This window comes from Manacus candei, unplaced genomic scaffold (assembly GCF_025592945.1).
Source record: "Manacus candei isolate 608988 ecotype Guabito, Panama unplaced genomic scaffold, ASM2559294v1 h1tg000072l, whole genome shotgun sequence".
NCBI classification, from domain to species: Eukaryota; Metazoa; Chordata; class Aves; order Passeriformes; family Pipridae; genus Manacus; species Manacus candei.
In genome coordinates, this window is record NW_026138120.1 from 377634 (window position 1) to 404669 (window position 27036).

The 27036-nt window shown below is 40.2% G+C and overlaps 1 protein-coding gene across 11 annotated transcripts in view; it reads right to left on the reverse strand.

Moving 5' to 3' along the window:
- The window catches only part of RARB (retinoic acid receptor beta), a 329297-nt gene that overhangs the window by 39960 nt on the left and 262301 nt on the right, over positions 1 to 27036 (reverse strand). For 10 of the 11 annotated variants that reach the window (XM_051808388.1, XM_051808389.1, XM_051808387.1 and 7 more), the window contains one exon: positions 6720 to 6861. In XM_051808388.1, coding sequence (XP_051664348.1) covers positions 6720 to 6861 — 142 coding nt within the window. Of the gene's footprint in view, positions 1 to 6719; positions 6862 to 24069; positions 25399 to 27036 lie in introns of those variants that run through there. The other variant, XM_051808394.1, reaches the window with a different exon arrangement.

Here is a 27036-nt window from a genome sequence, read left to right on the forward strand (position 1 = left end):
TTTGAAAAAGAAATTAAATAAAACATTAAAAACTTGATAAAGACATTCAATTTAAAAAAAAATCCAAAACACCAACACCACCAAAAAAAACCCCCAAAAACCAAACAGTTTGGAAATCGTAATTCTAGGGCAGCCTGGCAAGTTTGGCCATGTGTGCCAGTGTCTCCCTCTTTTCCCAGACATTTTCCCTACAGAGATGCTCACAGTCCTGGCATCTCACTGCTGCTCTTCTCCCGTCGTGTTTAATCACCTCATTCCCTTTGACACTGCTGAACATGGGACTTTCCCTGCTCTGTTTTCCCTCTCCATGCTCTTCTCCTGGCATCTCCCTCTCCAGTGGCATTTGACCGCTGGTTTACCTTTCACAGGGCAGCAGCGCCCCCTGACCCTTCTTGGTCAGCTCCGGGCTCTGTCCCACCACTTGGGAGGTACGGGATGCTGGAGCCCACAAGAAGCAGCACAGAAACAGTGCCAGGGGTTGTTTATTGGCCGAGGTCTTCAATTCTCAGCTTACACAATTATGGTTTTCTATGCAAGAATGAGGGGGAAAAAAATTGCAGCACTAGCGTGTTACAGTTTAAAGTTATAGCTATTTGTGTAATGCCTGAAAGGCAAGGAACAGAAGAAAAAGAGAACCTTAGATGCTGCACATACTTTTCCCCAACATTTTAGGATATAAGGATCAGACTAATTACCAAACAGTCCTGAGCTGAGCAGGGTTCACTAATCACGCTCTGCTTGAGGAATTAGGAGAGAATTTACTTAGCCGCATCATGAAAGGTGCCAATAAATTGTTCAGCTGGAGAGTTAACATAATAAAAAAAAAATCATTTTTTATGTTATTTTCTTTAGCAGTTTATTAATTGCTGCCTGAAATACTTTTCTGAGAGACAACGAGCTGCAAATGAATTCATGGGCTATTAATCTGCTGTACATGGCACTGGAGGGAAAGCTCATTAGGTGAGCTGATGCAATTACTGCTATTACATAACCATCTTCACAGAACATAGAGTAAATTATGGATAATAACATTCAATCTAAGTTGCTCCTTTAAACATTAAAGCTGGCAAGTGAAAGCTATGCAAAATCGGGGGAAAGGCTAAAACACAAAAGAGGTAGACCCCAAAAGGAGAAAAGAAAAGCCGATCTGCTTCTTTGAAGACAACAAACCGATATGAAAATCAAGAGATGCTTGTTTAACCATGGGAAACAATGTGCAACAAGTAGAACTCAGTTCTCTACAAGAGAATTTTAATTGTATATAGATCATTTTCAGCCACCCAGCATAACAAAGTCTGCATTATCTCTGGCAGAGCACAGGCTGACACTGGAGCACTGTAGGTTTTGTAGCAGGAAGACCCTTCCCGTTGGCTTTGCTCTCATCTTAAAAAAAGTCTCCCTGCCAGTGATATTGAAAGTTTGGCATTAACTTTTAAAAGTTACCAATTTCTCAGCCTGAAAAAAATAAATACAACCTTTCCTATCTGATCAGCAACTGAAAAAATCTCCAAACCAATCCAACTTTAATGAACAAAAGGAAAAAAATGCGATCTCTATGGCTGGGACACAGTTTCCCCACTATCTATATACTTAAATCCTTAATTTAATTAGCATTTTTTATAGTTTACATCTTTCTACCTTCAAAGCACTTGCAATACAAGGTCTCCCAGTCCCCGTAAAAAAACCACAATTTTCACCTCTCAAGTTAGGAATGACAGTCTAATCAGCTCAGAGCATTTAGAGAGAGGAATTAGTCCCAGAACAGAATTCAGGGGTTTGTGATTTCCACTCTGATATTTAACTCCTACCCCTTGAGAAAGTAAGGCAAGTTAACAGGTGAGGCAACTGCACTGGAATTTCTGAGAAAGCCCCCAGCCACTGTGTGGTATTTAGGCATACAGTTAAAAATCTAACTGTAGCAAAGCAGAAACAATTCCTAAATCCAGTGCTTCCTGCTGGCTAAAAAGAATAAAAATAAACCAGTTCAGTTCTGACTAAAAGCATCTAAATAAAGATTTCATGCATTCTAATTAATTTGCTTTAAAATTACATCAGTGAAATCTGCATGAATGTCTCAAATGCAACTATGCAGACTAGCCCTCCACTTAGCCACTCATTGAGGATGGAATCATGCTTCCCTAAGGAGTCTGAAAAAAAATTAAATAAAAATATAAAATACAAACATGACAGTTCTTCAAGTCGATGTTTCCTAGTTGCCAATTTAAACCAGAATGAAAATAAGTAAATCCATTCATTCTATTGTTCAGTAGCAGAATGTGATCATATGTTCTAAGAAGCATGAACATTTATATATTATAAGACTTAAGCCTGTGACAAGGAGTAACAGACATTTCTGTGTGAGTTTAAAAAAACAAAAATAAATACAGAGCACAGAAACTGGATTCTCTCCTCTTTATGATAATTTCCCTGCATTCCCTCCCTTCCTCCTGCTCTCCCTCCAGAGAGGTTAATTGTAAGCAGATTTACAAATCTGAACATTGCTTCAGTGCACTGAAGCAATCTGGAACAATTCTGTACCTTTATAAACATAATTTTGCTTTATTAGAGCTCACTGTAGACAACGTTTATGCCAGTATAGAGGGCTTTTCTGCACTGCACCCTGCTATGTGGGCTGAGTTGTGTCTGATGGGATCCCAAAGATCATCAAGTACAGTGACAGTCCCTGTAGCCTGCAAATTTTATGAAAGAGGATGGAAGAGCTGCTGGGCTAAGCTGGGCAGTTATGGCAAAAGGAAACTCCCTTTTCTTCCCACTTGTACCTACAAAAAATCAGTTTAGGTTTTCTTCAAGGGCAGGCATCACCTTACAAAGCATCTTGCTCCAGAATCCAGCATTAGTGTTGGAGAGTTTTGCCCAGCTTCCTGCGTGCTCCCTTAATTGCAGGAGGCAGCGCCGTACGTACGTATGACCCCTCACCAGCTCCTGAGCACCGAGGTCCACGCATCCAGGCAACAGTGAGCTGCTTGCTGACACCTGGGGTCAGGCCAAGGATGGTGCTCCAACATCAGCTTAGAGATCACGTAATAGAAGGGCAAAGGTTAGTTTCCTAAGGCTCTCCATCACATAATGAACCACTGTCAGCCTTAGTGGTCTTCTCACTTCAGCAGCAGCAAAAAAAGAATCCTATGTGATCACCATTTGTCTCTACTTGGTTATTTAAAAAATTAAGGGGCTGGAAGAGTAAGAAGGACAGAAGTGGCCTGGAGTGGGGACAAGAGCCTCAGGTGGACCTACATACCCCCAAGAACGCACACATGAACTGAGGTGGGACAGCCATACAGCAGACCCCAAACCTGATGTGGTGCTGGTGGATGGGCTGACTCCAGGCCATGACACCGAGAGGTGCAGCTCAGGTTGCAGAGACAGCTCAGGAGTTTCTGAAGGAAGGGTATCTGATGAGAGACAACAGGGCTTTATCTCAAGCTGTGTTTTGCCCTGTTGTAGGAAGATAAGGCAGTCATCACTAAGTCATTTCCCCTCACACCCTTTGTCTTGTCTGTTTGGAGCACAAACTTTTTGCAACAGGAACTATACAATGAAAGCCAGTCCCTACACTAGCGGGATCCAGTTTCAGCAGGTCTCACAGATATTATCACAAGGCAAATAGCTACACTCCTGCCCTGAAGGTAGTCTTGTTATTGACCTCTCTTGATCAGATCTGGGGAGTAACAAGGGGTCCAAGATAACTTTTTTCCCCTACACGAACAAAACAACCTATAAAGAAATGCAAATTCGGTGCATTCCTTCATCATCTCACTTCATTCTCTGAAACAAGATAAAAGCATACAAGAAATGCTCAGTAGCTCTTCTCTTTCAAAACACTGTACCCCCACTCTTAAAACCCTACTTATCACACTGGGTAGGCACCCAGTTCCCATCTCTTCTCTGATGTTTGGTGGAAGGCTCATTAAGCTCAAAGGAAGTTGCATATGCAAGTACTTTTGAATGCCCTTTAAAGGCAGAACAAATAAACACAGGACTGTAGCTTTTAAACACAGATTGTATACTGAAAATCAGCATTTACTCCTCCCTAACTCCTGTGAACAGACCTTGGGGTTCCTATTTGCAGGTGCCCACCTCGATTATTTTCCCCATTTGGGACTGGTTTGAGCATTGTAGGCTTGTTGCCCTGTGAGATTTCTCTGATACTTTTTTCTGTCCTTTGTTCATGGCTTTCACATTACAAGGTAACAGAATGGTAAGAAGACAGAAAAACAAAATGTGAATAATGCACTGGGGGGAAAAGAAAGACCTACATCTGGTAAGAAAAAGCCAAGTGACAGATGTGTCTTTGTTTACATAAACTTCTAAAGAAATGGAGTTGAAATCTAGAGATATGTATGAAAGAAGGTCAGATAAAAAAATAGTTTTTCAAATCTCTTAAGAGATTAAAAGCTCCTGTTTATGAAGGGATGACACAGAATCACTTCAGACTTAGTTCTTAAACCCAGAAGACAAGACACACTGCATTCAAACTGATGACATTTAAAATAATTTCTCTGTTCCTTTGCAAATGCTTTCTACAGAAATGCAGCCAGAGGACATCCCTCACTTCTCCCCAGGATCCTCTGTTCCCCCTCCAACCTGCTATCCCCATTTCAGTGCCTGTAGTGGTTTGAGATAAAGGCAACTGCCAAAGGGCAGTTTCACTCAGTTCACCCCAGGAAACAAGCAGAGCAAAACCTTAATTCTTGCTGGCAAAGCTCCAGCTACCCTATGGGAGAAAACAATCCATCACCTAAAAGGCAGTAAGCCTTTATAGTTTATCCAAAGTAACTTTGGTTAACATGTTAGAAATACTGCTGATATTTCCAAAACCTACTCCAATGTGACGTTACAGCATTTAATAAGATTACTATTCCACGTCAGCAATAAAATCCTTAAGAACTCGACCAACAAGCCCTCAGGTGAGAAAAGTGCTTTTTCTTCTCTTCCAAACTGCATCACACTGTTTTTATCAAAGAAAAAAGCTTCATGTGCACAGATACATATGCAGTCAAATACCTATCAATCAAATCCTCCTCATTCCCTCTTTCATCTTTGTTTTTAGCCTACCTTCTCTTTTACTCCCATCATGGTTTCCACTCCAGCAGATCTACACCTAAGTATAGATAACTGCACTTCAGGCACACAAGAAAACTAGAAAACCCAACAAGGATAGTGAAATAATGAAAATCCCAAGACCTCCTCCCCCAGCAGCTTGAAACTTTTCAAAAACCACAATTTCAGGCTTCCATGAAAAGGAGCAGGAAACACAGCACAAAGTTTCTAGAGATATATCTGGTTCTTCCTTCACTTCTCAACATTCTTTCTCTGAGAAGAAAGAGACGGTGGGAGAGAAAAATAGTACACAACGAGGATGGACAAGTGTGACTTCAGGACTGCTTTGGCTCCTTCCCAAGTATGGAGAATGGAACTACTGGGATGTCCCACATAATTCAAAAAGACAAAATGCTGAAGATGAGACCTGGTTTGAATTGCAGTTCAGATATAAATGTCTAATCATTGTCAATTTTCTTTTCCTTTGGTCTTAAAAATCGCTCTTGTGGATAAATTAAAGTTAAAAAGTGGTGTTGGGCAATTTTTCCTCCTCTCTTATGCACACACTGCAAATTTCTGTAGTGTTTATTATTGGAATTGACCTACTGAGATCAGGAACATCACTGACAGAGGTCAAAACCCTCAACAATTCAACAAATCACTACATCAAAGACTTTTTTGCTACTGCAATCAATCCCATAAAAAAAGAGAAAGTTTCAGAAACATTACTCCATAGGGATTTGAGAAAGGCTTTTTTAGCTATATTTTCAGGCTTGACGCAGATATCAATAAACTGGAAAAAGAGAAAAATCACATATTTCTACAAGAATACTTTAAAATGTTATTTTAAAGGGCAAACCAGAGATTTCTAGAAAAGAAAGGAGAGGAAAATCCCTTAGGTTTTTGGCATGCTTGGCAGTACTTTTGCATAGTCAGGTTTACTGGCTTTGCAGGTTTAGAAGAGGATTTGCCGGCTCCTTTCACCTTTCAGCGAGGGTCCAGGCAGCAAAAACAGAAGGCTTGAGGCCATTTTACCATCAGTTTTGTAAAATGGCACAGATTGGTGCTACCGCTAAAAGGGGGCCCTCTGGCACAAGCATCTGCACCGGTGTGAGAGAGAAGGTGTAGGGCTGAAGCAGGCTGCTGGCTGCTGCAGTGGGAAGCCCTTGTGAAGTGACAGCCTAGGCTGACCCCAAGCCCAGCAAAGCCTCAAGCCAGTCTGCCGGGCAGAGGAAGGACTGAAACCAAGCTTAAGAAGCCACTACTTATCCCCTTACACCCTTGTCACAGAAAGCCATTTCTAGAGCAGATGGGAGATAAGATCCAATCTTAAAGCAAGTACCTGTGGGTTTGCTCTTTCAGAAAACCTGGCAAAACTACCCACTTGGCATTCTCGCACTCACACGGGGTGGCCATGCCTCACAAGCAGTGTGTTGCACTAAAAGGTCTTAACTGATCGCATTTAGGCTGCAAAGTTAAGGACTTAGAAGTTTATAAAGTACAGGTCTAAAGTTGTGTACCAAATTCATACTCCTTTCTTGACCTGTGAATGTAGACGCTGGCTTCAATCACGTAATTGCATAATAATTTTTTCCCTTAGGACTGCCACATATACATAGGATATGACAAACAATAAATTGTTTCTGAAGACAACTTACATTCTTTGGACATTCCCACTTCAAAGCACTTCTGTAGTCTGCAGTACTGGCAGCGATTTCTGGTAACTTTATTGATAACACAGTTTTTATCTCTGTGACACGTGTAAACCATGTTCTTCTGGATACTCCTGCGGAAAAAGCCCTGAAATTAAGGAAAAAAGAAATCAAGTAAACTTTTGGGCTTCCAATAACCCTTAGAGACAGGCAGTAATGTTGCCTTAAAATAACAAAAATAAATTGGAAGTTATGACTGCAGTATGGCATCTTTAAAGACTCAGTCTTATTATAATTTAGTACTATTTCTTGCAACATGCGACTCATCTCTTAAATAAAAACTAATTATACAATGCAACCTAAGGCCAAAATAAATAAGAATTAGTAAGAGCATTCAGGAAATTAAGTCCTAGATTTTACAAAAAAGCTCAAATAAAAATGGTTTGGACGTATGATTGTAATTAATGAGTTGGGTAAAGAGCCTTCCTAACAGATCCACTTGAAAGTCAAACACTCATCCAATAACCAATAGACTCCCTCAGCCTAAAGGTCCTGTGTATTTTGTTACTGCAGAGATTCTCTAGTTCGAAGGCTACATGTCAAAAGAGAAATAATTTGAAACCCAGGTTTCTTAACTGCTGAAACTCCTACAGCAATTAATGAGGCTTCTGCAGGTGGAAGAGTTCCAGCATCAGGTTATTGAGTTGTGAACTTGTAAAAGCTGCCAATTACAGCACTTTTTTTCTTACTCAGATACAGCTGTGAAAATAATCAAGTAATTACAATGATCTTGAACAGAAATTAAAGAAACCTAGACGTCTGGTTTGTACTTAAGGAACAGCATTTCATTGGATTCCTCCTCCAACAAGTGAAAAAGAAAAAAACAGCCATAAATGGTAAGGTTAGGTGGCACAGAAAAAAGGCAAACCCCAAGTTAATTTCTTTATCTGCACTAAATCCCAAGCTTTAGATAATATCATATAATAATGAAGAAAAAAAAGAGGATTACTTTAAGCATTTTAGAGCTCAACCCACAGATACTCAGTGAAAGATTTCTGCAACAGACATTTGGAAATTTGACAGCACTATTTAACCTTCTCACTCAGATTTTCAAAATCGTTTCAGCAAGCACCAGGGTCAAATTTCAGTCAACATCGCAGCATTATGGAAGAACAGTTAGCAATTTAATATTTGTTGGAGGGCTTGAGAGGTTAAAACTCTTCATCCAGCCACATGTTTACACCCTACAGGAAAGCCATAAACCTGATGCTGCAGACGATAGCTCTGTGCCCACAATGCATTTGTCTAAAGATGCCATCATGGTAAGCTATGGAATTGGCCCTACTAGAAATGCTCACCGAGATATGCAAGTAGTTCAAAAGCCAAAAACCCTATCAGTCGGAGTTAACTGGCAGAGTTTCTGGCTACATGATCAGGGAGTGGTAGGGCAGGCAGTAAGGGCTGGTCATAAATTCCTTGCACAGCCAACATGCTATAGATGCTAATGTTATGAAAATACCTCAGATTCACTCAGAACTGAAAAATGCCTCCTTAATCACATAACCCCTGGCAAAAGTTTTCTGCAGCTCTTGCACAGACAAGCCCCATCCTGAGGTTAGCTCCTCTGATTTAGGAGATATTTCATACTACCATCAAAAAGGTAAATAAAAACTTTACGCTTCTTTTCCTTAAGCTACTGGACATAGAAGAGTAATTTAAAGTTATTTGTTTAGACAATTAAAACCTTTTAAGTTATCCATAACACCGCTATTTTATATTCCACTCTTCTGATCATTACCACTGCTTGAATCTATGCAATGGCAAGTATGGCAAGCATGTGTGTACATTTGTTTACTTGCCAAGAAGAAAATCTATGGTAATATTCACTTATTCCTTTCTTGCTTTGATATTTCCCTAACTGTGATGTCCAGCTCTGTGGTAATTGCTGATGATGCTAATATGACACTGAGGAGTCTATGGTATCTATTTTGGTTTAATTCAACAGCCAGAAAGTGTGACCAGTGCTGGTTCAAGGGTCTTTCTATAGCTTATTCAATCACCACTTTGTAGCTGGAAAGATCCGAGGGAAGCCAAGACTGGTAGCCTCCAGGGCAGCCACCCCAGCTTAATCCAGTGCTGCAGGGGAATTAACACCCACAGCCACCGATGGAATCACTCTCCTACCACCAGCTTGACAGGGTAGGAAATAAAATGGCCCAAATGAACAAGTCACTCAATACTGGTAAAAGAAGAAACAGCTTTCTCCAAATGTGTCTGTACTTCACCAAAATATAACGGGTAGCTAACGGCTGATCGACCAGTTGTTCTGATATTTAGATACAGGTTCTGCATCCTTATAAACTAGGGTTCAATTACAGCCCATCAGGAAGGAAAGCAGAGGAGGTTGCCTCAGTCCTTACCATATAAAGTTGACCACACAGCCCAAAAGAAAACCACAATCCAGCTTCTGCAGACAGCAAGTATAAAGCATTCATGAGCTCATTATTAATATAAAAGGCTTAAGAAGAACAATTTTGGAAAAAGCAGATCTCCAGGTTAAAATGAAGACAGTTTCCTCAACAGCCTAACCTTCCCAGGCAATGCCTTCCACAGAATGAAAGATACAGATGAGGACATTAATTGTGGAAGCTTGGACTGTTGTTTTACAAATTACTTTTTGACACCTGTATTTGACTTTCTTCCTGGAGTTATTCAAGGAACAGAAAGAAAACGAACTTGTTTGCATAAAATATTCAGGTGAAAAAAGATGTAACGTGGTCCTGCTCAAAACTAAGGACATGGTTCTTGACAGTATATTAGTGCCCATTCCCAAGTATCCCCAAGACAACACTGGGATACTATTCCTATTAAGATTTGTGGTAAACTCATTTTTAATCCTCAGCAATATGTCACCAGAAAGATTTGATTTTTAAATTTTCTTCTGGACAGGCACTAAGAAAAATGCCCAGATTATAAAGACCTTTGCAGGCAAACACCAAACCAAAGCCATCCTAGGGGGAGATACAGGAATTCAGGCACCAGAGAGTGAGAAGCATTTGCTGGGTGCTGGCGCTCAGTTTCCCACCACGACTCCATAAGCCTGGTGCCCTGCAGCCACAAGTTTTGGGTGGCACTGCAAGCAGGGTCATGCTCAGAAACATTTCCTGAATCTGGGCTGAAAAACACAAAGACTGTCCTGTCTTTCCCTCTGCAGGGGTTTGGATCTTGCCTGCAGCTCTGCAGCGAAAGAAAACCCCACAGGACACAGAGATGGACAGAGCGGGTGTTTGCTGCCCAGTTAAACAGAAAAGCACATTTAAACCATGTCAAGGCTGGGTTCCAAATAGCACAGGTATAACACTGGTCTTTTCATTAAAAATAGCAAAATTAGAAGCAAGCCTAAGTTCTCCTCCAAGTGCTTTTTGTCAAGTGATTCTCATTTGATCTCACCACCCCAACAATTTCTTCAAAAATCAAGAAAATCCAAATGTGACCTGCCCTGAAGAAGTTGTCAGAAACTTCAGAGACAGCAAAACTCCACAGCTTATAAATTAATCAACTTCTGCTGCCTACTGGCTCTTGGAAAACAATCTGCTACATACTATGATACATTTACCTTGAAACAAATCTGTTTGGCTGAATATTTACATGAGCCAGTTTTTATGCAAATATTTTAGCATCCTGTCCAAATTAACACCCTGTGATGGGAGATGAGACACTCCTGTGCCAAAAACAATCATGAATGATTCTTTCTTTGTAATTTAAAATGCCCTATGAATATAAAACAAAAATCCTATTTTGTGAGACATAAAGCATTACTGTCATACATACGTACTGTCATACATAATTGTTTTTGATAGCACCTACAAAGCACTTGAATTTAGAGTAGAGGAAGCTACTGAAGGCCTATCGGGAACAGTGATTTGCTCCGATATTCCTTTTATCCACAGCTTTTGAAAGGAACATGGATCTTGTGTTTTTATTTTAGCAAAGACAAAGCTTTGTGGAAATCACACTTCTGAATTAATTCTGTTTTTCTCAGCTGCTTTTATCAGCATCCTTTCCACTGAACATTTTGGACAAATATTTCAATTTGTAATCTCATCTTTTCTGTGTACCACGCCATGCTCCTCCCAGGCTCACCAATCTTGTTATCTTAATGGATGACAGATAGAGTATCACTCTGACCATGCCACATTAGGCATCCTCATTTACCGAGTGCAAGGAAAAAATGCTGAGTATAAATTATTCAGAAATCTATTGTATCAGCGTGTGTTCTCTGAGCATCCACCAGTGGCAGAGCAGACAGATTATTTTTCACTTTTAATTGTGTTGATATCTTATCTGCCCCACTGAAAGCAGAGAGTGATATGTGAAACCATACGTATGTATCAAGCAGCAAATAAACCCAGTTTCCTACATCTATTGCTTAGAAGTAAATAATCTATTTAGTCAATCTAACTTCAACACAGTGCTGAAAAAAACACCTCATCCCATTCAACACTTTTGTAGCATTTACCTGTAAGTGCACCAAACTTTGAGAGCTCAGTACAGGACACGTATATAGACACAGATGCCTATACAGAATATTAACTCTTTCAGTAATATTTTGAATGCTATTATGCCACTGGCTATCTGAATACAAAAGACCTCATTAAGGATGAGCCCTCAAGATAAGGTAAAGTGTTTAAGCTTATGAAGTCTTATGGATTTGTTAGCATGAATTGCTAGCCTTACATATCTCATGAGGAATCTATACAACTCCCTCTCCTTCACTGTCCAGTTGATTTTGGCAAGGCAGATGATTTAGAGCCCAAGTTATGCACATTGCATGAAGAGATGGATCATTTGATCTCAACAATGCCTTAAAAATATTTTGCCAGCACAGGGCATGCCAAATCTTATTTGCAGGCGTAGTGGGCTTACAAGCCGAAAACTTGCACTGCAAGCCAGGGACAGAGTAATCAGCAGAGAAGGGCTATTGCAAGCTCAATCTGTTTGAACAGCCTGCTCAGTTCATCTGGTTCAGCTTTGATTACCCCCAAATACAGGCAGCCAGCTACGACTCCTGCAGATTTAGAGGCCATTCTTTGGTAAATTTGCAAAATAAGCTTCTGAGTGAAGCCTACGGCTACTTTATCATAAAAGAAACAAAAGGGCAGGAAGGACTTTTCTATGGTACAGTTTATCAGCCATTTATAAACTCTGGCTGAGCTCTGAGAGGAAAGATAAATACCAGTAATACCAAGAACAACCGAAAAGAAAATCCAGCCTACCACATACCCGAAACCTCTGCCATTAACTTTATTCTGAAATAGGGGCTGGACAAATATGTACCTTTTTTTACACAAGAAATCTGTGATGCATAGCCTCTTTTCAGTCTCTCTATTTTAATCATTCAAGCTATCCTCAATCCTTGCTAATCCTGTAAAATGTATTTAGACAAGGTAAAGACCCCATTCCTACTCTCTCTAGAGCATCAACAGACATTTAAGGTATCTCTCAGTAATGGGATCTGCACAAAACTACTTTGTTCTGTGACTTGGGAACTGCCCAGGTACCTTCATGAACTGAATGTGGTTTGCAGTACTTTTATTAACAGGTAGCAGGACTCAAGGAACAAAAAAAACATTCCTCACAAAGTCCTGGTAGGACCAGCAGTCATTAGGGCAGAGACACACAGCTTTTAGTTGTTAATCAGGAATATTTGCTCTGAAAGGCCATGGTAACATGCAAACTCACGAGTGGAGTTGCACAGAAAAGCTTACGAAGGACATAAAACCCAGCATACGCTGTTCAGGGATAACATATAGGCAAAACAAACTGCAAAACGGCTGCAGCCCACAAGTAATGAAAGCTACCAAAGCAGCTATCTAAAAGGAAGCTCAAAATGAACTTATTCCCAGTTGCACAGCACTTTTCCAGGATGTCTGCACTGTCTATCACACTTTGGAAGTCACGGCTTACAGAATAAACAAATTAATTGTCTGACATTTTGGCTGGAAACCACCCCTGGCACAAAATGGAAGCAGCTACAACAATAAGTAAAGGAAGGATCACTGCCAGAAAGCAGGGAAATTGTGCTGATGATGTACGTCAGGGTGGGATAGGCAGATCTTTGCAAAAACAAATGAATAAATGCTGTTAAATGCCAATAGCCTGTAGAGAGCACCTAGAGATGCCAGCCAGGCAGCAGAGGAGGAGCTGGGCTCCAGCCCACCCTGGGTAGGGCTCTGGATTTATCTGTCACTGCTCATATTTCCAGCAGAAACTCTCTGCTTGCCATCCACATTTCTGCTCATCTAGCCATTTATTCTGCAGATGGAGAGCAGCCATAAGATTCCATGGCCAAAGAACCCCAAATTTGCTATTGAAACCAGTGTGGTAGTGATCTTTATTCTTTTTAATTGACAGAATTCAAAACACTTTATAAAAATAAGCAGCTTGCATACAGAAATACAGACCTGTGGACCTAAGAGCAACCCACTATGGGGCCAAAAAGGTTTATTATCTTTTCATTATTGTTACACAAATGGAAAAGTTTGAAATGTTTCAGGGTTTTCTCATTTCTTAAAGAGAGAAAAGGGCCCAAGGGACGTGGATAGTCAAATAAGGAAGATGTCACTCCTCTCTAAGCTATCACAATGGGAATGTTCTTCTGCAACTGCAAAAAATTCTCCAGCAAAGACAGGGCAGGCCATGCTTGATAAATCCTAATAGTTTATAAGGTGAAAAAGGTCTTGCAGGCTTCAGAGGGCAAGAAAAAAAATTCTGATGACAGAGCTTGAAAAAAATTATTCATGGGGCTACTAATGCCAATTAGCTATTAGTCATTACTGAGGCTGGAAACAAACACCACTTTTTATGAAGCCCCATGCCAACATATCTTCTGATTCTACAAACCTTGGTCTAATGTCAAAACCATGCCCCAAACCAACCACTTGTTTTTTTTTTTCCCAGGGAGTTTGAAACACTTCTGCTGGCCAGCTGGCAGAAAGGCAGCTAACAACAAAACAGGGGAGATGTGATCCATGGGCTACAAATCTGCAGCAACCAGATTCTTCCGGCGAGGGTACCACGGCATCCCTACAACTACACACGGATTTTTCCACAATTTCGATTTTCACTGAACTCCTGACCTTTTTAGCAAACATGTCAAAGTCTCCAGACAGAACAGTCATCACCTTGAAACAATATGTGAGGGGAAAGAACGGCTGAGATTTTCTGCTTCTCCACTTCAGTGATTTAAACAGAGAGGAAGGCACTGGTATGTGCTTCCATCTGCTTTCTTCAAATTAAAAAAAAAAAAAAAAGGAGATGGAATGTATATAATTAAAAAGTTACAGTTAACTTCCTTTCAGTCATGTCTGTAGGATGATTTTTGGCCTGCTAGGGAACTCCAGATGGAAAGAGTAATGAACACAATTTAATACAAATAACAGGAGATCAAAGAAGCGCTTTTCTGAGTTGCAGCACACTGAGTTATTTCACACAGTTTAATGGAGAACTCAGGAATGAATTATTGCATTTTGCTGTTGTCTATATTTTTGTTTATGCAAATCAATTACCTTTAACCTAATTTGTGAAGGACCAGACCTATAACCCAATAAAACCATAAAATGTCACTAGGATGGTCGTACAACTGGCTAGCACTTATCCAAAAGGCTATATGTTGTTAACTGCTCATCGGTTTTTCCCTCTCTTCCCCTCCAGTGCCTCAGGATTTATACCACCAATTAAGACAATAATGAGTGCCCCAGGTTGACCTCCCAGGAGCAAGAATTAATTAAGTGCAGTATTTCTTCGTAAAGAATGACACTTTTCCAAACCATTTACGTAGCTGCCCTCCTGCATGGAATCACAATATCATGGAAGACTTTCTAGATTGTTATCCCTCAACTGTATGACTGATTTTGGTTTACACTTATAATTCGTGTCTTTGTTTTTATCTGTTGGGTTTTCAGGCAGTGGAAGCAGGGGAACCATTTTCCAAAGACAATGTCACAATTTTACTAGCACATATGTGGGGTTTTTTTGCACAGAACTACAACAGAAAGACAGCAAACAAAAGCTACTCTAACCAAAGTAGTGGACCTCCTAGTAAAAACAAACAAAAAATCCCCACCAAGCTATGCCCATGCAGTGAAACGCAGATTCCTGCAGCAGGCAGGACAAGGAAAAGACTCATGTTAGCTATGCAATTACCATGCTGCAATTACTTGTAGCAGTCCCTCAAATTAACGTCTCCTTTTAGCTGCTGGCAGAGATGGAAACACGCAAAGAGGAAAGGGCAAGCTCAAACACAAACCTACATGGGAGAAAGAAGGTGTGTGCATGCTCCACGGAAATTCCCCTCACAGGCAGGCTTTGTATCCTCCTCCTCCTCCCCTCCCAGCCTTCCTCACAAAGGCTTGCAGAGTTCCCGCACAAACTTGGCTCCAGGGTTATTTATCCAAAAAGGCACAGGGACTTTATTTAACTGCCAGGCAATACAAAAATCCCTGCATTTCTGCACCATCTGAAATTTATAGAGGCGTTAGTTTCTAACCCGCTATCAGCAACCGAATGTTTACAGCTCAGCTGAAATAATAACGCAAACTATGCCACAAATATTTATGCATGCCTGCAAGCTGGCTGAAGTGCAATTCCCCTCGCACTAGCAGAGAGATCCGCACAGTTTGCCTGCACAGCCAGCTGTTCCCTGCTCCCTCCCCAGCTGATCTGGAGCCAATGAAGCTCCCCAGCCTGAGCCTGGCTGGCTGGGTGGGTGACTGTGGGTGCTGGGCCAGTACCCACCTGCCAGGTTGGCAAAGAGATGGCTCTGGCCATGCCACAGCACAGCTCCCTCTGGTCTTCAACACCCAGCATGTTTCTATTCTCTTTTTGCTGACCTGGGAGGAGTTTTAAAACCTGCCTGATCCACGGCAAGCAAGGAAGTTTCTGAGGAGGAATGAAGTGCCATACGAAAACAATGCAGAAAGCAACCTAAAAATACTCAGAAGAAATAACATGGACATAAACATGCCAAAATAAACCAGATATCTTGAGCATTATGCTTCCTGGTACAGTTTTCAGGCATCTATCTGAATGACTCATCAACACAAGTTCATTATCTCCCCATAATCTTTTTTTTGCTCTTAGTTTTGACAGTTGACATCTAAACAAATATGTTGTACCAGATCTCTTGAAATCTGGCAAGTAATATCTTGTACTTGCTACTTTATGCTACACTCTCATTCCCCTGCATTCGGCAACAAAGAAACTTTGCTAATACAGAACTATCCACTAAAACCCTGCAAAGCATAGAGTTTGGCGAAACTTGGATGCCTGGAGACTAGAAAACAGAGTTCAAGTAAACACCCAGAAATATGCAAGTCTGGCTCTCTAGTACTGGCAGTAGTCAAGGAAAATTACCTTTCCACACTGCAGCTGAAACTCATTACCGAAGGCGACAGCAGAGAGATGAGTTGGAGCTGGACCAGCTTGGAAAACCCACCATTTTTAAGAGTGAGATGCTGGCCACACCACTCTGCCCAGTTTCTGTACAAAGTACCCACAGTCAAAATGGTCTCAAAAACATGAGAAAGCAGGCTGAGAAAGGTGGATGAAATGCAGTCTGTGCCAGTGCAAGGGATTAGCAACTGCAGAAACAGAGCCAGCGAAATCAACTGACTAGTTCCTCCAAGCAATAAGGACTCTTAAGGTAACACTAATTGAAGAGATGTATCTTGTTGCAAACACCAACACAAATCACACTGAGATGCTGAAAAAGCATCACAGCTTTCAGGACAAATGCAGGACTGCATCCACCTTGCCCAGTGTTGGCCACCGCTGATCATTCAGCCAAGCTGTAGGGAAGCAAGGGAGAGTCTAGGACTGGGCAGCTTTGACCAGGAGAAAACATGACCTTTCAGAGATGAGTGAATGAACTGGAGCTGATTAATCTAACACAGGAAAATCTTAGCAAGATGTTTTCCTGTTTTCTCCCTCCCCTGCCAGACTTCAGTCAATGGCCAGATTCAAGCACAGAGCTCATATAATCACATGATGATCAACCTTTCAGTTTACAAAAATCACATGGACGTAGGGTAAGATGAAAGGTCTTCTTAGTTAGATCATCCATTTGGCTCCTGGGTGCTGTGCTTGCGTCTATCCTGTTCACTTAACACTCTCTTTTATTTCCTTTCAAAAAAATGCCTGGTTTTCACTTTTGTGTCTGTACACGTAATAGTCACTGGGCATCACTACGGATGAATGTGGACTGGGTAAGACCCTTTGCAGCAGCATCTGAGAAATGCCTTGATCCTCTGATCCAAAAAAAAAAAAAGGTAAAAAAGTGGTAGTGTTTATTAATTTAAAAAATGACGAGTTGCAGAGCTCTCTCTTAAATGGTTTGCTTATATCTTCCTAAATCTGGAGTGCTGCCATTCTTTTGGACCAGCAGAAAGCATGTGAAGATGACAGTGTGCACTGAAGCAAGGACCTAATAAGTTACAAATATATTTAGCACAGATGTACAGGGCTCCAAAGTAAGGCAAGCACTCTAGAGGCAGGGAAGACCTCTCCTCTGTTTGGAAGATTCATCTGGAGAGCAGCCAGCCAGGCCACTCGTGGGAGGAGTGAACAGTAGTCCATTGGAGTAGCTGCACCACGGCTATAAATCTCTGCTTTCCCTGTTAAGCGCCTGGGAGGAGGGAGAGGGAACCAGCCACAGCTGACAGTAATGGGTCCCATTAAATTGTCACTTTTAAAGAGACTCTAAAACGAGAACAAACTTGCTTCGTAAGCTTTTGATCAGTTTCCCTGACACCAGGCAATGGCAGACCCTGCTCACATGCAGTGGCTGGGGGCTGCTGGCTCTCCCCTCCAGCACCAAGTTTAAAATAGCTGGAGTGAAATCACTGACTGCAATTACAGCTAGCCAAATCTACATTTTTTGGCACTACTTGCAACTGCACCTCACCTTGTAATTTACATATCCGTTATTCTGGACAGGGGAGCCAGAAACAATATACCTTTTCCCCCTAAAATGTAGGTATTATGATCCAGTTTTTATTGCATAGTAACTTTTCCCACTGAAATATATTAAATGATAAATTTTAAGCATGACCACATGAAATCATAAGGGACTTTATACACAAAAATGTCTTTCTACCTCTCATCTGTCTTCTGAATTGAGTTGTGGAAATTGTGAGGACTCCTATATATTACCAAAAGGAAGACTAATTTATGAATAGGGACCTTGAATATTTGGCAAACCAGTTGCAGCAGCATACCAGTTAAACAGCTTCTATGCCAACATACCAAAACTACCAATTACAGAATTGGATGCATGGCTTCTTTAACACTACAAGTTTTCCTAACTGGAGTACTGAGGTGCACAGGTGTCACACCTAGAGATGTCCCCTGTATATGGAAGTCAATACTAACTCTGATTTAATACTACTCTGAAACAATCAGAATAGTACAAAACAGAAATAAGGACACAACATGTATGTCATTTACATGATTCTCAAGAAACAAAGCATTCATACTTAAAGACTATAGCAAAATCCAGATACAAAGAGGGAAAGATAGGCACACGGCTATAATATCAACCTTGGGAGTTTTTGGTCTTTGGAATGGTTACTCAAGACTGAGAGAGTCTTTTTAGTAAGGCATTTTTTTTGTTTTACAGAGTGAAAGAAAAAAAGAATGTACATAATAAAATTGGAGAAAGAATCTCTAAATCTGACTGCACTGGAAATACTGAATCTTGGAAAATTACATCCAGTTGTCTTTCCTCCTACAGGAGTAGGACGAAGAGTAGCACAGACCAGCAAAACAGAACAGCCCTGGGATTCATGCTGCAAATTCAATTGCCCTCCATTTCCAGAAGAATCTAAAGCAAATACTCCTTTAGGAAATTTCCTCAAAGGAACACTTCCTTCGGGATTAGAAAGAACCCCTGTTCCCATTATCAGGTCGGTCAGTAAGTGCAGATGGCAATGGAAGGCCACTTTCCAAGGCCAAAGTATTTCTGCAAATTGGGAAACTGACCGTTTATGAACTAGGTGATGGTTTACAATAGCCAGAAATTATAGATAGGTGTGTCTTTCAAAATAAATTCAAAATATGTAGCAAACAAAGAGTATTTGAATATCTATTTAACATATAAGTGAACAGAATTAAAAAATGGTTAATTCCGTTTTGTACCATTATGAAACCCCTTAATTTTGGATCTTCTCTAAGATGTGCCAATCAGCAAATCTTTAAGTACTTGCTAAGAAAAACACAAACTACAATTTAAAAAGATGCTTAAAGCAAGCAGAGCACTGACCCCAACCATCTCACCAGCATCAGTCACACTCAGCTAGAACCACATCTGGTAAAATATTCTACTCTTCTTTCTTCCAGGGAAAACAGTGCACTTTCTTTAGGGGTCCAAGAAGCTACCCTAAATCTAAATTCAACAAATCAATTGCTTGTATATCCTCCTCTATCAATTTCTCATCAACCACTTTCTTTTTTAAAAGTTCCACAGTTAAAAAATGAAAGCTAGTTCATTGTAATTTTACACATGTGTAATTGCTGTTCAGTACACATAAATATGGTCCAGTATAAAAAAAATAGCTAGGCTAGTACTGTTAACAGAAAATCTAAGAGTATGTAATTTCTGAGATGTTTATTCAGATATCCCTATTTCCTTATCTGCTAAATTACCTCTGCAGACAGTACTTTTAAAGACCATATTATAAAATGTTGTATTAAACATGGTGGAAAGCTGCATTTTTTTACTGAACTTGTACAACTTTCTGGGTGTGCTCAGGACGGCTTGTACTCCGCATCTATAATCAAAGGCCATATGTGGTCCTTAAAATAATGAAGAGGTATGAAATAGATTGACAACATCAGAACAAAATAAATGGGCTTTCCCTTTATCCATACTTAAGAAGAAAATTGAAAATGTAAACCCCATTAGAACCTACTTACAGGAAAATAAAAACACACTCCACATCCACTGCATGCCAACCAGGGGACTTCTCGTACCAGCCTGAATCACAGCCCACCTACTTCTGGCATCTCTGGTCAGTACAACATGACGTGAGTTGCAGAGACAGCACTTTCACACATGCATATAATTAACTTAATTCTGTTGAAGCTGTTGTAAGCCACCCCCACATTATGATCAGGTGTGAGCCTCAGCTCTCTCATTCATCTGCCAATAGGCCACGACAGCTATGGGCAGGTGAAAGTTGGATAGAAATGTGACAAACACACCTACAATGACTCTTCGTTATTTACCTTTGTGCAAGAAACCATGATTCAACTCCAACAACGACAGGTACATACACATGTAAATTTGAAGTTTCTCCCTTTTATGGTATGTATTCTCAGGTAGAGGAAGGCGCAGACACTGCCAGAAGAGTAAGACTTAACAATTTTATTTTACTACTAATAATGAAAAACCTGTAGTTGTTATGGAATGGTTAGTGGCCAAAGATCCTGAAAAGATAAGCACGGTTAGCAGGCTACATTTATATTAGGAAATGCTCTTGGGAACAGTCACAAGCGCTATGGCTTGCTGATGTACCATGGGAAAATCCACATCTACCTTAGGCAACTCCTTTGGCCCCTGAAATGGGATGGCTGCATCCAAACTGTAGAGGAGGTGGCTGTTTGCAGGAGGAACACTAGTTGGTACAGCCAGAAACCTTCCAGGTACATGGCACAACAAAGCCACGCCCAAAAACACACCAGAGTGTAAGAGTCTGACACTGCTGTTCTTTTTTGAGAAAGTCTTCACTGACAGTATTGGGAATTTTACAAAACAAAGGAGTGTAAGATTTAAGACAAACAATTATATGTCATATTTGACACTTCATGGAAAATAAGAGAGTAGTTTCCAGCTCCTGTTTCCACAGGCCCTTAGCCTTTGTGCTCACAAATAACTGTATCGGTATGGTTAGTGCGGTTAAAAAGCTAATTTGGGATAAGCTCTGTGCTTCTATAGTACCCACATTGCTGCCAGAAAAAAAATTACAGTAATTAGTAAAAAACAACTATTCTCATAGCTTAAGAAAAACCCCTGGCCTATGACCAGGCAAGAGGCAGGATGAGAGGAAGATTAGCTGTGGATGTATGTGCTATACCCCCATACGGACACTGCTGCTCTTAACCCACAACCTGAGCCCAAAGCACTGGAAAGCAAATATGGCAGTCAAATGTACAACATAATTTACGTTTTTGTTACCTATCATGGTTGGCAAGTAATTTTTTTTCATTCATGGCATTTACACAACACAGAAAGAGATTTTAATAAACATGGTAAGCTAAAATTTTTGTTCCTGATCCCATCTATTTCATCATGCTTGATTGCTTTCAGCAAGCTTCCAGTAAATTTATGCTTCCCCATCTTCAAAATTTTGAAACAAATTCAAGATCTGTCAAAAGTTTTATCTTCCAAACAAACAATAAAAAAAAAATTACGAACTTACTGAAACAGATACCAGCTTTTCACAGGGCACCTGGCTTTCCCTGGGTTTGTTATTTGAAAAACTAAAATTTCAAAGATGGCATTACAACAATCAGGTCTCCTCTGCTAGCAGAAATATATAAAAATTCCAGGTTTTCAGTACTACATTTAAAGCACTTGCAACTCATTTAGTGTCTTTCTGTATACTGCACTGCTTTCTGCAAATGAATGACTCGTTATGTTGCTATGCTGTGAAGTGCTTACAGTTTAAGATCAGATGATACTAATAGTATGCAGAAATGTATCTCAAAATACATTTTTCACCTTCTAAAAAAAGTATTGTTGATTTAACTGAAACTGGGAGCAATTTTCTGTGATTCAAGGAATTTTTCATAGCTGTGCATGGATGACAGCGTACATCTCTACTGCTGGCACTGTCACTAATACAGCTTAAATGGAGACGAATACAGCTTGATCATTCAAGCTGATCTGTATTTTTCTTTGAACCAACAGAAGCTTTTACAATTGCATTGTTGCAAACAATATTACTTCTTTCCCTGATACAAATCATACTGTTGCACCTATTTTAAAGTTTACATTTCTTACTTTCTCTTTCAGTTGTAGGTGATTAAAACATGCCAGGAAAACAAAGCTGAACAAATGCATGGAATGTTAGTTAGCTGGTTTTATGAAGTGTTTTTTTTTTTTTTTTTTTTTTACTGCTAAGTAGCTGAGAAAATTCTGTGTCTGGATTCTTAATTCCCAGTAAAGGGGCATAAATACAGGCTTAAATATAATTATATTATAGCTAGAAGCTAACATGTGCAAGAGTGGTGTTATCAAAAAGAACTGCTGCTTAAGATCCCTCCACAATCCCAAAACTGCCTAAGAAAATGCAAATCTGTTCTCACATGATGTAAGAGATGTTATTAAAAGGAAAAAGGCATCTGTCCCAAAGGACACTGTTCCATAAAGGGAACTTTGCTATGACAATCCATAAAATATTGCGAGCAACATTGCTCGCAGACCAAAGCATAATATCACAGAATCATATTATCATTTAGGTTGGAAATAATATCCTTGTCATCAAACTTCAAACAAATAAATAAAATGAAAGCCAGTTCCTCTCTCTCTGTCAGTAGCATTTTGTAAATCAGTTGTTGACCAGTGCTGACCAGGAATTCATGGCCTGCAACAGGGAAAGCCCAACTCTCTCAGTGTCCAAAAGGGCATAACCATGGGGGACATCATCTCAGAGAATATTAACACAGCTGTGCTTGGGCACCTAACCCAAAGGCTCATGGGGTCAGGCTGCTCTGGAGGGTGACCCAGAGCAGATCTGGTTTAGATGCTCTGAATCAGCCATCAGAGGAGCTTCTCTCTCTCCACAGGCTGAGAAACTCCAGACTTCAAAGTTAGGCAACTAATTTTGGGCCTCAAGCTGAGTGGTGGGACTGCCTGACACTGCATCTGTAAGCAAGTAAGTTAAACCTATAACAAAATGACAGTTTTTGTCCCAAGCTTAACACCGATGTGGATCAGCAAATTTGGACAAAGCAAAAACTGTTGTCATTTTCTCTCTTCTCCTATGTGTATCTTGGCTTTTCTGAGGAGTCAGTCCCACAAAATTACAGACCTAAATTTCACGGTTTATATCAATGCCCTTTTTTCCATAATGCTTAAAGTCTTTGCAACAAAGAAATTATATATTTGAGTCAGGAAGATGTCAAACAAATAAACATATTTCCACAGCTGAAAAGCTTTGAAAATATATTAAATGTGGCTACCCTTTTAATTTAATGATCCTACATTAGATGTGATCTTATATGAAAACTCTGATGGAAGGAAAGCTATTCTTATTTTATGATAAAAGCCAACCTGGGATCACTCAGTATTGAAGTAGATTTATCTACATTTTTGTCTGTTACCATCAATAACAGGCAGAGAGGCATCTTCATCACTTAGACAAAACTGCTGGACCGTAAACCTACCCTCTTATATGCTGTGCTGTCTTCTCCAATGAAACTGCTTTAGGCATCTTTGCTGCCCACCAAACTCAAGCCAGTAATCCAGGCAGGACTGTCAGCAAAGGAATGCTGTCTTTTAAATGCCCAGAACAAGAGACAAGGCTTTCAGAGACAGCTGAAGCTGCCAGAACACCAGCTTCTCCTCCTCACCCACACAATGATGGCATTGTGTGGGGAATCCAGACCACTACTCTCAGTCTCCCTTTCTGCAAACCCGGCTACACGAGTCAAGTCAGGACCAAAGAGCTGAGTTTTTGGTGACAGCCAGCCCTATAACCACTTGTACCAGCTGGATAAATCCAAACTGCTCATTTTCTACGGAATTTGTTTGCATGCTATCTAGCAACACCTAGAGACTGGAAAAAAAAAAATAATCTCAGAAGCCTGTAACTGAGGTCATGAAACACACAAGTAGATTCCAAAACCCACCTCTGAAATGCCACACAGTTTACAAAATGGAAAAGTTGTAAATAAGCTGAATGTTGTCAATGTACTGTTTTACACATAAAAAGATGGACTGGCTCTGAAATTTTTCTTACAAAATACAAATACACTGTGAAGATCAGTTTGGTTTTGAAACTCTAATATGTACACAAAGCCAACAACAGGCTGTGAAGAACATACACTTTTGCAGTGTAGCATCCAGAAATAAACACAAAGCCACACTTTTAAGAATTTATTTAAACCAGTTTAAAACTTCTATTGTGGTTCACAAGTGCCTATTGTGAAATACTCCACCCTCTGAAAACCTTACATGATTAGTATATCAACACAAGCCACAGAACAGTCTAGTATGGCACAGTACTGAAAACTGTTAATTAATAAGACAGCAGAATCACTGAAGTACTTGGCAATGGAGGTTGTTCACAGGTACCTGAAAATATAAGGTCCAAGGATGACAGTGTATGGAAAGAGGAAGGGAGGACAGAAGAAGGGACCAATCTAATCCCATGTGAGAAGACCACAGCAAGAGTTTGACAATGAAGGCAGTCAAAGCCAGATTTTCAGATTTTGGAGGAAAAATGACAACAGGACATGTAAATTAGAATACTGCAGATCAAAAATTATGTCATCATGACATGATGTCTGAAAGAACTCCATGCCATGACATTACAGTTGGTCATGTCACAAAAAGAGGACGGAAAGTTCTGTCTTTGTGAACTCTGTGTCCAAGGTAACAGTGAGGTGAGCAAGATAACACATCAGGGAAAGACAGAAGGAGAGAAGTCAGAGATAGGGATGCTTTGGAAGTCATCCATGGGTTGGTGACAGTTGAGGGAAGACAAATTTTACAGAGCAGTTTCCCAAACTGAACGTCACAAGGTCATAGTCACCATCCACAGCTCTCCAAGGGCTCCTGGCTGGATTAAGAACATACCTGTTATGACCAGAATATTGCCATGATATCCCCCATTCTTCTACCATAAAACAGGTCAGTAACTGATGCTTTTTGAGACAGAAAACCAAAGAACTGAACCTCAGGGAACAGCATCAGAAATGGATAAAAAGCCAATTAAGTAAGAGACACTGAATAATCAGTAAGTAGGATGAGAATCTAAAGAGTCTCAAAAGCCAGGAAAAAGAAATCCCAATGAATCAAAGGCAGCCATCAACCCAAAACCTGGAGGACAGAAAACTGTCCCTTGCACTAGATGAAGACTGCTAATGATCAGTGTGGCAGCAGCTTCACCAGAGCTCAAAGGAGAAAGGTAAAGGAGAAGGAAACAGAGATGGAACTAGAAGAAAACCAAGGGAAAGCCAGCAGAGAAAAACAAAAGAACAGGGCCCTAATTAGATAAATATGATATGAGCAGAGTTTTCCATTTGTGCTTCCCTTGAGGAAGAAGACTGCCAGGAGTTCGAAGTGAAAGGTAAATGAGTCAGAAAAGACTTGAGAAAAGGACCTCAAAACAGAGGGACGTGCAAGGAGGAAAAATGAGTGAATTTAAGGTTTAATATCACAGAACAGAGACTGCAAAACACGTGAAGAAAGAAACAGGGAAAATAGGAATGAAGAAGGAGAAAATTGCTACAAGGTCAGATGAAAAGAGAAAGAAAGGGATTGACTAATATTTTAGTCTGGCTTCTTATGGAATGAGGTTTGTCCAACCCGGCCATAAGTGAGGCTCCCTCTCCCCATCCCCAGAGCTTCTGAACACACCGGTCAGCTTCAGTAAAACTCCAAATCTTGAAGAAAATAGAGCTCTTTGAAATTCCATGGAGATGTGTCTTCAGGGTAAAGGGGAATTAAATTTGAGTTTCCTAACTACACAAAAGGTTGTAATACAAATTCTTCCTTATTATTACTCCCCTGGTTCATCAGAGAATCAGCATGAAACTGCAGCTCCATACCGAGCAGAGCCTTCAGTGAAAGACAGACTCTCTAATAAACTTGGGTTAAACAACTGAAAGGCAGAGATCCACAGGAGACAAGGCTTCCCCAGCACTAGTGCTAAATGCTCAGTGCTTACTGAAACTTGTAAAGCAACTGGTTAAATTTTTGTATGAAGGTTGCAGAGAAAGAGATGCATGAAGAACTGGAACCAGGAACACAGGGTAAAAAGCAGACTCAAGAACAGGCAGGAGCCTAGATGGTTAGAAATCGGAAGTACAAGGTGGCAATTTTCTTGTCATACAAGACCAAGAACTGACAGTGTGAAAGCAAGTGCAGAATAAAGATGAAGTAAAAGAAAAATAAACGAAACAGTCAAAAAAAGCTCAAAAGAAAAAGGGTAACATTCTTCATAGAAAGAGTAGAAACTGGCAACACAGAGGTTTCTGAGGTGGTGTCTGGTGTTGCAATCACATACTGCTGTCTGCTGACATCCAGCTCACTACTTCTGTTGACCTGAAAGCTCAGACAACTTTGAGCAACAAATGTAGTACTTAACTGTCCACCAAAGGGACCACTGGTTGATTCAGCAGTCTCATCATGTTCTTGCCAGTTTCTGGCACTCGCTAAGGAAATTGATTCAATCTGTGGAAGAGATTCCATAAAATCCTAGTCCAACCTGCTGAAGAGCTAGCATCAACAAACCCAAATATTATCAGTCTGAGGCAGCCAAGTTACTGCTTTGGAATCCTGTTATTTCTCACAGACTGACAGGTTTTGTATGTAACTAATGTTTTTTTCTTCTTCTTCTTTTAGCAGCCAGCTATCATTAAATGCTGAATTACACCATCTTGCAAATTAGCAAATAAGTGAAGATGATTTTTTTGTTGTTGTTGAGTAATGGCCAACACATTACAAGATGGATTTCTTCATGTGTTTTGACAAGTGTGATCTTGCTTTAATTATTTATGAAAATGCTTTGCAGTATGCCAATAAAAGTCTTACAGTATATTTTTGCATATTTTTTCAAAAATAATGAACTCTTAGGAACACGTGACCTTTCTGCCATGGTCTGCAATTACACCTCTGCTTAGAGGTAACATGGGTGAGCAAATGACACCACCATTTGCGTGTTAGCATCTGAGTATGATGAGATTTCCTATTTAATGAAACCAGATACAGCATATTCTTATCATAGATCTTCCTAAATGTTGATAGTTTTGTGGCATCTAAAAGAAAAAAATACAGATATGATACCCAACGAAAACCTCAATACCAGAAAGAGATTCTAAAACTGAGGTGAAATTAAACAGTTACTTTCACTAATTCAGTATCTACGGTTATAAATTAAGGGGGGGGACCAGATTCCAATCTTTTAATTTTTTGTCTAATGACACAAACCCAGGACTACGATATTTTATGTCACTACAAGAGCCCAGTAGCATGGAAGAAATTGAATGTTCAAAGGATAAAGTAAAAATGGCTACCTTCACACTATCTGAAAAATAT